The following is an 11,387-nucleotide window of genomic DNA, read 5'->3' as shown; positions in this document are numbered from 1 at the left end:
CCAAGCGCTTGTTTGATACAGTGAAACATATCACCGGACCAACCAAACCGTCTTTAAGAGGTAGTAGTAAAATTTGTGGACCGGCTCTTGCATTGTACAGAAGTAAAACATTGGTACCAAGAGTTAGAAACCCTGGTCCTAAAGGTATATTGTATGTTTATTGTTTACTGCATTTTATATAAATTATGTTTGCATGTAGGTACTGTATTTCCTTAGGAGCTACATGCCTATGGCCTTAATGAAGAGCTGTTGGCCGAAGTTTTCAGTCAGGTATTAAGTGGCCAGGAACAATCCCTGGTGTGGCATTTAAGAGGAGTCCCTTGATTATGTATTTTACCAAGATTTGCACTATTTCATCACAAGATGTCCTCAAATGTCCACTTTGACAAAAGTGTCACTAGGAAAGTTTTATATTTCAATCGATACAAATCTGCTGGGCAAGAGATTTACATCCTGATAATGCTTATCGTTTTATTGAAAGGATTGCTACATCTAATCAACCTCAAAGTTCTATAGTAAGGTATGGTCTAGAAGATATTCAAATAAATGCAGTTCAGCTGCAAGTAAAGGAATGCACGGAACAGATTCAAAAGTTGGTGGCTACTGTAAATGCATTGAAGATAGAAAATGCTGAAACGATAAATGAATTCCATGTACAAACATGCTCTCAGAGATGTCACTAATGAAATGAATGTGATTAAAAAGCAGTGTATTAGAGCTGAGAAAGTGGTGTCATCACTGGAGAAAGCATGTAAATCTGCTCATTCTGATTGTGTCAATTTTGAAGAATTGGTTGAAAATACTTTACTGAAAGCTCTGAAAAACACTTCTTTATGCTCAATAGAAACTACCTCTCAATAAATTATAAAATACTAAGCTCTTAAAAACACTTCACGTTTGATAAATAATTAAATTATAACATTAATATTTTAAAATATAAGTATTGATTTTATCAAAGCACCAGATGGGTTTATGCATGTAGCAGAGATAGTAAAGAAATAAACAGAAAGAAAATAAAATTTATTACAGAGTGTCAGAGACTAGCATATTATTAAATCTCCCATACAATATCTTTAAATAAATCAAAATAATAACTATCATTATCCACATCATAAACAACTTGATATAGCTTTGTTGTAGAATCATAATCAACGATCTTGCCATTGTACCATACTTCTTCATTTGTAACTTAAAGTTAAAATTTGTGACGAATTAATTTTTCTATTAAGGAAGAGGGATTACTTGGTATTGAATCACACTTGTTAGCAGCTATGAAATCAGACAACTCTGGATGATTTCATTTATGGGGCGTTGTTCCCGTGAATGAGTAAAAACTATACAAATATCTTGTTGTAATACTTTCTTCTTTATGTTAATCTGTGTTATTAATAGAGTAAGCTTCTGTGCAATTCTCTTCATCCTACTGAGATCTTCCTTGTCTATTTCTTGAATTGCCTCACTTAATTCCTCTGGTGTTGTGATAAGGTGTAACTCTGACAATTTATCCTTCTCTTTCTGAGATCTCTGCTGAAGTACTTGTCTTCTAACATGTGCTTGAAGAATCTGTTCTCTTCTTTTTTCACCTCTTCTTACGTTCTTCTCCTTACGCTCCTTCAACATTTTCCTCCTACACTCTACAGCCAAATCTAACACTCTTTGTTGCTTTTCCTCACGTAATTCTTCTAAAACCATTGCATTGTCTTATTTTTTTTGGACTTCAATAAGATTAGATCTTGTCACTTGATGCATGTTTGGGATTGCTGTGCTCAAATAGTCATTAAGACCTAGTATGGATTCGCAGATATCATTACTGGGCTCCAACTTATTGAGAATAGCTTCTTTGTTTGGCTCAGGGTCACAATAGATACCACCAGGTAACTGATGGTGCGCATAAGTGAACAGCTTTTTCTCCATAGCAGTAGTGAGGTGGTCTTGTCCATGAATAATGACTACAACTGGAACTTTTATAAACTAGAAAAGAATATTTAAATTTTATAGAACAAATTTGTATATAGTTCGTTATTAGATACAATTTATTAATATTTTATTAAATACATTACCAATTATAGTATTGTATAAACAATGTACTTACCAGTTCACAATAGCCAGGAGTAGGCTACCACACCACACAGTACACAAAGAGTTAAAAAATATCTAGGGGTGTGGTCTTAGTTAGGTGGGGCTGAAATGGAAGAGCATCAGTTCTTTAGAGATAGATTATGTTCACTGACTCCTAATGGAAGACCAGCTAAGAGACCTCAAAGGATTGTCTTATAACTGACTCGGTAAGTGAGAGAGAAGGTTTCTGTAGATATGAGGTAGTCATTGTAGTGTAGACCATAGTTAGTTTCACAGCAACAAGGACAACATCTTTATTACAAACTAACTTGGACAAGAAATGATAAAAATTCCAGCGCAGTTCTTTATATACTTCAAGCCCTCGACGAATCAGATTTGACTATTTGTCCGCTAGCAATCTTTAAATGACAACAATTCGCGCTTTTATTTATTAGCAGTAAAATTAATAGATTCAATTAATTAGATCATTGTTAATAATATTCTCTATAGTAACCTCAACTCCTCCACTTTTTATACTATTGAAAAACCAAAGACATCTCATTGTATTGGTAAGTAATATAGTGAAAAGTCTTGAGAGGATTATAATTTCAGGTTTAAGACAATGCTTGGTCTCACAACCACCTCTTTCTCTGGAACAAATAACGACACCTTCTCCCTGTACCTATGATGTCCGACCATCTTCTTTAAGTAGTAAAGGTCCATTATGTTGGATATCAACCCATCATATTGACAGTATGTCCTTTATTACTATGTTTAAATTGATAATGTTGTCATGGTAACAGGTAAACCCCTCTCCAATTACGACCACAAATTTATGGATTTATCAAACTAATCAGGACAGGGAACAAGTAATTTTTATATAATTTAGTTATAATTTTATTAAATCTATTTAATTTTAGAATACTACTCCATGTTCCTATAATATACCTCATATAATTGGATGTCAATCTTTAACTACAAGGACAGCACCATCTTATTCTATGAGAATTAAAACAACTCTACCTCTTGGTAATAAAATTTGGAATAAATCATAAGTCTGAAGTTCAGGACACTTGTTCTAGGCCCATACTATTAATACTTTAATGACCTTTATATTGAGGACACACACCTCTACTAATGACATTGTCCTAAAGAAGTACAGTGTGACAGTCTGAGATCACCATATTTTAATACTGATCCTATCACTAAACCTTAAACATTAAGTATGTGGCTTAAGGTTCAGACTGTCACACTAGACTTCCATAGTGTCCATTATAGAGATGTTTCATTTAAGTATGATCTTATATCTTCTAATAGGCTCAACTATTCAACCAGCTCCTAACAGTTATAACACACTAGAGGCCACTAATATTACACTGACATCTTATCCTTCTTACACTATATACATTTACCATCTCACAACAAAAGGTCAAGTCAGCATTATAACTATAATATTAATGTTCTATTTAATAAAATCTACTCCAGGACCAGCTCACTATCATCCTAATATAGACATCTGTACATTAAGAAGTCCAGCATATACTATATAAATAACATTATATTTTATATTGTTAATATAACTGTATGTCAGTCAATAATACTAACTTTTCAGATAAAACTTTCTCTATGAACACTCTCTCTATATACATAGTCTGTTATTTCCTTCTCTAAGTGAAAGGGCAGAAAAGTGTTGAGTTATAATTTAAACATTCACTTCTCTGCAAAATGTCCATATATGGTAATATTATTATAATGACAATAGCTAAACTAACTATTATAATAACCTCACTACTAAAATTATAACACACACTAGTATACTATTAAATGGTTTCATTGAAGTCTGTTATGATCTCTGACATTGTCGGACGTTCTCTACGATTCTCTTTCAAACATCGCTCAATAAGAGCTTTAAACATTGGTTGTCTAATACTGTTAATATGAAGTTGTCTCTGAGCTACCTCAGGAATACGACAGATCATCATTTCAATCAAGACAACACCATAACTGTAAACATCCATTGCAGGAGAATGGTCTCTTGGTACACCAGCTTCTGGAGCAGAATAAACTGGATTACCTGGATTGACTGTATGACCAATCATTGGTTGAAGATTAGCTGAACCATAGTCTGATACCTTGGCTCTCCAACTGTAATCACCACGAGTAAGAAGTACATTAGCAGTGCTACATCTCTATGTAATATAGGGTCTGGTTTAAAGAGGTGGAGATAGTTGAGACCACAGGCTATATCTTGACTGATAGTCAGAACAGCAGGAGAGGGTAGAGGACCAGCTTCTAGCTCTTTGCGAAGACTAGTTGGCATTAGTTCTGAGAGGATGATAGGAGTACCCACTTTAGTGGCTCCTATGAACTGAAGGAGATTAGGATGACGTACTCGAGCAGCAATCTCCATTTCTCTTGTAAAAACTGATATGTTATATGGTGACAGGATAACTTCATAAAGACATTTGGCAGCTACTCTAAGGCCACGAAATTTGGCCACCTTGACTTCTCCCCAACCTCCTTTCCCAAGAACTTCGTCAGTCATCTCAATCTCCTCCTTCATCACTAACCAGTGAGACTGTTCTTGTAACTGTTGAACTTGTTGTTGAAGAGTGGCATTACCTTGACGTGTTTGTTGAAGAGAAGTAGTTGACTCTTGGAGTTGTTGACGAAGACCTTGTTCAATATTATCATGTTGTTGACGATAATCATCATGTTCTTGGTGAAGGTCATCACACTCTTGACGTAGTACTCTTTCTCTCTCTTGACTATCCTGTAACTGTCGTCTTTCTCTCTCTTCTTGATCTTGTAGTTGTTGTTGAAGTAACCTTTCTCTATTTCTGTGCTCAAGTTCAAGATTAGCTTGAGTTTGTTGTTTCTCTTGAAGTTCTTGACATAGTACTCTTTCTCTCTCTTGACTATGCTGTGACTGTCGTCTTTCTCTCTCTTCTTGATCTTGTAGCTGTTGTTGAAGTAACCTTTCTCTATTTTCATGATCTCTTAGCTCATGTTGAAGTATAGCTTGAGTTTGTTGTTTCTCTTGAAGTTCTTGATGTAGTTGATGTAGTTGTCTTTCTTTTGTTTGAAGGTCCTCTTGATAAGCTCTTGTCATATCTATCTGCTGTTGTTTGGTATCTTGTAGCTCTTTGTTGGTAACTTCAAGTTGTTGTGTTAAATGTTGAATTTCTCTATCTTTCTCTTGTAATTCTTGACCTGATGAAGATGAAGGTTGAAGACGTGTAGGAGATTGGACAGTAAGTTGAGGTTGTCCATGTCTCTTCTGTTGTAGCTTAAGTTGATATTCTTCAGTAGATGTCAGGTTAGTTATGACATCTCCTACAGTCCACTGGTCATCGTTACATACTACAGTGAGAGATATAGTATTTTACAATAGTATTGAGTTATGAGACTAGTTTGTAATATAAACAGTTAGTGTGTCAATACTCCTATATCATACTGTGATAATACTGATAATGTGTGTGGGTACTATATAACAAATACTATCATCAATAGACACTACTTACTAAGTTCTATCACTGTAGTATCATTGAGTTCACCATCAGGGTATGTAAGTCCTCCAAATTGTATTACCCATACAGTAGTAGTTGACACATTCCATAATGAGAGGGAGTGGCTCCATCTCTTAGTCACTGACTCTAGTATATTGAGCTATAAGATGGAATATAGTGTACTATATGACATTATAATAATGATGTTATGATATTACTACAAAAACTAGTCATTATACATGTAACATCAGTGGATACATGTACTCTAGTAACAGACTATAACTTTGTATGAACTGGTAGAGTTGACATGTTACAATATTTTAAAACATGAACATAAGTACTTATGTACAGTCTTTAATAACTGAATTATAACTATAAACAAATCAGATATATCAATAGACTATACTATCATAAATGTTAACATACTATAGTGTCAGGACTATAGGTATAAAACCAGGTCATAAAAACAATAACTATTATTAATTATAAATTTTCTATAGATGAGGGTTATTTTCAGAGGTCAAAGTTCAAATAGTCACACTTTATTATATCTCCTCATATTGTAGATCATAGACATTAACTCACTTTGTGTTAGTGTTAGGTCACATGATAACTAGTAACTAACCTTTGTCCATGTCTTTGTATCAATGTTAAATAACCAGCTGTCAGCAATACTAGTAGGATTATACCACCCATCATCATCACATGTAGGTCACTGATAATAATGGTAGCATGATAACATCTACTCTTAGGCCAATTCACTGATTTGAGAAGTGGTTCACTTATATCTTCTTCCAGTGCTGGGTAGATAATATTCAAGTTAACATATTATACAATTAACATAGCAGTAATTAATACTGTATACTGGGAAATGTTTAAGAATATTGTTCATTTTATAGTTTATGTGGATTTTAATTTAGTTACAATATTTCCTTTAATAAGACCTGGGACAAATATTGAACAACAATAGGGAAATTTACTATTTGAGGTCACTATTTAAATATAATTGTGAATTATTAAAGTTTCTAGAGTTAGAAGTGATTCTGAACATTCCTGATAAACAATAGCTTTAAACTTTGTGTATCAGTTAGTAAATGATAGATCAAGCATTGACAGAAATTTTAAACAAATATTACCTCATTGTGAACTCATTTGTTTAAGGACTTTATGAAACTACAGTTATTTCCTGACTGAATAAACATTTTTAAAAAATAAAAATTATCTTTGTTGTGTTTTTTCACTTAACAGAACAACTTAATATTAATTAATATAATATATACATATTATTATTATATATATAATATTAATATTAATAATTAATTATAAATTATCAATAGACAATTTTGTTAAGCAGTCATTGTATCATTTATTCAAGCTCATCATCAATTTCACTCATATACAAAAAGGGAGGCTACTATTCAAGAGTGACATTTAGTCAATGAAATATGGTATCATTATATAGTTGACTAAAGGAATGTTTCAGTTATAAATATAACCTCTAAGTTGATTAAAGAAATATTAACAAACAATTAATCACTTGTTTATTAATAAAAAAGTTCCTAATAATAATATAAAGACATTATATACTATAAATTTAGTTCATTTAATAATATCAAACCTTAAATTCCTCCACAATATTATACAGTAACTAAATACTTTAACTTAATACATATTGTACTCACTACTGCAGTCTTTGTACATTGAGCAATATACACAGTGTTAATGTCACCATTAGGAGTATCACCACCAAATAACAGAGCTCTGTTATTAGGTAGTGATGTAAAAGTGAAGTTACTACAAGGAGGTGGACATTCTCCAGTAATTTCTGGTATTATCCACTGACCTGAAATACAAACAGTTGTAAAATTGTACTTGATATATTTGTATTAATAACATGATATATTGATCTTCTTACCACTGGATAACTGATAATAGTGGTGTTCATTAGTACGAACATTACAACCAACTGTTCCCTTATCACTATACTGAGCACCAGGTTGTGGAGAGGTAGGACATGGACCAATACCACCAACTATCAGTAGATAATCCACTTTATTGAATGTAAGTGATATCATCCCACAGTATGACTTCATCATTGGACCCATACTTGGATTAGTTGGGAACAGTTCATTCCATGTAAGTGAATCTGTTATTAATGAGTTGACACAATTGTAATGACACTGGTCATGATTACAATAGCCTCCAAAATAGTAGATCCTGTTACTGATAACAGTGGAGGCATAGTCCAAGACACCCAGTGGAGGTTTTCCATTAGTAGGTCGTTGTTCCCATCTACCAGTTGGTAAGTGAAATACCTCAATAACAGAGGTCATCTTCCGTTTGACTTCATTATCATGTACTATAGGGAGACCATTCATATCACCGCCCCACATGTAGAGGTAGTCACCCACTATATGTGTGGAGTGATCAGACCTCTTTGTAGGTACATAATAATCTGTAGAACATGACACACACACACACATAACAATAGATAACTATTATAATAATGTAATCAAACCTGATATAGACGTAGCCATCAAAACAGACACGCCCTTAATAATGAGCTCTCAGTTATTTTAATTGATACTTACAAGTTCCTTCATAATTTTAGACTATACAAGTTATTATAATTTATTCCCATTCAGATGTATTAGTGTGTGTTAATACAGTATACAGTTAATGATACATAAAATATTAATGTTATAATATGTTCTTAAGACTGTACTGTATCAGGTAGACCTGACTTGTCTAAATCACTGAAATAAGGATGTTGTATAGCAGTCTTTGCTGACATTCTCTTCCCAGGATTATAAACCAACATTTAAAGACACTAGATATTAAAAACACTAGATTTAAAAAGGATCATTGAACAATAACTTACCATTAACTGGTCACAACCTGCTGCATCAAGTCGAGGACAAACTTGTTTTATTGTCTTTCTTTCCAATCCATTTAGGAAAATTTGGTTTAAAATTTGGTAGTTCAGTTACATTAGGCCATGTTGTATCATTAGGTGTACCCAAAATCCTACAGTGGAACTAGTTAAACCAGTTTATAAAACCTGTTTAAATAACCTGAAAATTCGGAAGAGTTGATCAATTTCAGAGTCTCCTTGAAACAGACGTTTTTTTATTAGACATTTTAGCAAATATACAAGCTATACTCCATACATCAATGGGACAAGAATATCGTGCTGAACCAAGTAAGACTTCAGGGGCCCTGAAATATGAAATATGAATATTTATTAAATTTAAGCAGGTGTGAAAGTGTATGCATTCAAGAAATCTGATACTCTTGCTGCTCTGACTTAAGCAGTAAACCCAAATATCATGTTATTATAAGAAACAAGAGCAATGAATATTCCTGTCTATACTCCATAGTAATAGATGTGCTAGAAACTTGAAATGCAACCACAAAAGCTTTACAAAAAATAGACAAGCTTTTTGTAATTTTTTTTGTTTTTCTTTGAGAGTAAATCCAAATTCTTTAGGAACTTCATCGATTTTAAAGACAATGTTTGCAGTAGACATATCTCCACACTTCAATTTAATAATATTCATATATCACATTACTTCTAATTGCATACCAACACCAGTGCCACATTCTTTAATGGGAACACAAAAAAGTCAACTAGTGTGACCAGACATACTTTTGCTTGCGAGTAGGTTTGGGGATGAGACTATAGTTCTTCTACATGAGATAGCAAGGGAAACAGATGATGAGGTATAAAATAGTGTTTGTGGTCTATTTGATAATGGATATGGTTTTTTAGTTATTGGACTGAGAAAAGTTTGATGTGGTATGTGGTGGTGTAGTAGTTGAGAGTAATTGATATACTGGAAGACAATAAGGCACCAGCAACAATCTTATTTTAGAAATATCACACAGACAGTAAAGGTATATCACACTGTAGGTGACACTTGAGAACCTTGGATACTCCTTAGTATAGAGGTGTTCTTAAAGTAGAGGTTCTATAATACACTAAAGCATTAGCATGGGACTAGAACAAGTATCATCAATATAGAGGTTCTATAATACACTAAAGTATTAGTATGGACTAGAACATGTGTCCTCAATATAGAGGTTGTATAATACACTAAAGTATTAGTATGGACTAGAACATGTGTCTTTAATATAGAGGTTGCATAATACACTAAAGTATTAGTATGGACTAGAACATGTGTCCACAATATAGAGGTTGTATAATACACTGAAATAATAGTATGGGACTAGCACAAGTATTCTAATATAGAGGGTGTCTACTCTCATTCTGTAGTTAAAGTCAGACCTGATAAAGAGATTGGGAATAGCATGGCTGAGTACAGAGACAGTAATTATTTTGGATGAATTTTAACTCCACCCATTCATTGATCAAAGTTGTCATGAATTTATAATATATCTCTTCCTATGAAAACATTGCCGAATTTAGCCACTTCTGTACTATGATCCAACTCCATTACAATAACATCAATAATTATATATCAGTGATTATCAAAGTCTGCATATATGGTGTGTGGTTTAATCCTTAGAGGGTGTGGCTATAGCATGCAACACCCACAACTGACACATGTGTGCATTTTCTGCCAACCTTCCAGTAGTGAAAATGTAGTCTCTTCAAGGGACAACATTCCTGTTAAGAACAATTATAACCTTGTTTACTTAAGACTTTGGTTTTTTACATGTCAATATATCCACTGGTATAATGGTCAAGGCTAATTAAAGTATCAATTAGTAACTGTCATATACTATCTTTAAACTTATTATGAGTTTAATATAAACTAATAATGTATGCTGTTAACTTATTATGAGTTAATATAAAACTAATAATGTATGCTGTTAACTTATTATGAGTTAACTAATAATGTATGCTGTTAACTGAGTTAATATAAACTAATAATGTATGCTGTTAACTTACACCCCAGACTCTTTGAAATAGATCAATATCTTTAGCCTTGATCCTGACGTCCAACGATCCAATAGAAATAAAAAGGAAATGAATATCAACTAGAAATATATGACATTAACTTACACTTTAGACTTTGAAAAACACAAAGACTGTATTTCACAGTCAGTCTTTCAAAGGATTTAGTCACAGAATATGAAAATATGGAGAAAATAAAAATAATATTATTACATACTCTGTGTCATGACATGAATTATATTACTGTCTTGTTCTAGTACAGAATTTCCTTCATCAAGTTTAAATTTCTTAGCAGCTGGTTCTTCAGTCATCCCATACTTAACTGCTTACAACTTCCACGTTGCTTTGTAAGTATACGGAACACATATTTTTCCATTAATATTTCCATACAAATTTCATAACGTTTCCGTATACTTCCGGAAAAGTAAACAACCTCACAAAAGATGTCTTGAATAAAAAGTTGTACACTCATTCCTCCTTTTTTGAGTCTGTGGGTTCCTGTTAATACTCATTAATAAAAGTAATATTTCAAAGCTAATTAATACGTTGTCACACTTTTTTATTATATTACATATTATGTAGTGAATAGTATGAAGTGACCAGTACACTAGTTGTAACTGTACTGTCAATTGATATGTCACTAGATAGTACTAGTACTTATAACAGTAAGAGTTAGTTACAATATAAAATATACCTTTATAATTAATAGTAAATAACAAATATAACAATAGTAACAATAGATGGTGATGTGTGGATTGGTTATAAAAATGATTCAGACTGTCTTATTGTTTATCCACACTGCCCCTTTGATTACTGCAATGATGGAAATATTTATTTTAAAATGAACTTTCCTGATCCACAATGTCTTAACAATCGATCTGGCATACTCTGTGGACAAC

General features: G+C 32.8%; 1 protein-coding gene across 1 annotated transcript; it reads right to left on the bottom strand.

Moving 5' to 3' along the window:
* Positions 1 to 4,153: 4,153 nt before the first annotated feature.
* Positions 4,154 to 4,621, bottom strand: LOC121391912 (integrin-linked protein kinase 1-like). Its single transcript, XM_041523375.1, has one exon. The coding sequence runs from the start codon at positions 4,619 to 4,621 to the stop codon at positions 4,154 to 4,156; it is 468 nt and encodes a 155-aa protein (XP_041379309.1).
* Between the last annotated feature and the right edge of the window lie 6,766 nt (positions 4,622 to 11,387).

This window comes from Gigantopelta aegis, unplaced genomic scaffold (assembly GCF_016097555.1).
Source record: "Gigantopelta aegis isolate Gae_Host unplaced genomic scaffold, Gae_host_genome ctg3088_pilon_pilon, whole genome shotgun sequence".
NCBI classification, from domain to species: Eukaryota; Metazoa; Mollusca; class Gastropoda; order Neomphalida; family Peltospiridae; genus Gigantopelta; species Gigantopelta aegis.
This window is presented reverse-complemented; position numbering and strand designations above follow the sequence as displayed.

What these genes read in the sequence shown, in the direction of transcription:
- LOC121391912 (XM_041523375.1), bottom strand. Translation starts at nt 4,621, where the DNA reads ATGAAGGAGGAGATTGAGATGACTGACGAAGTTCTTGGGAAAGGAGGT.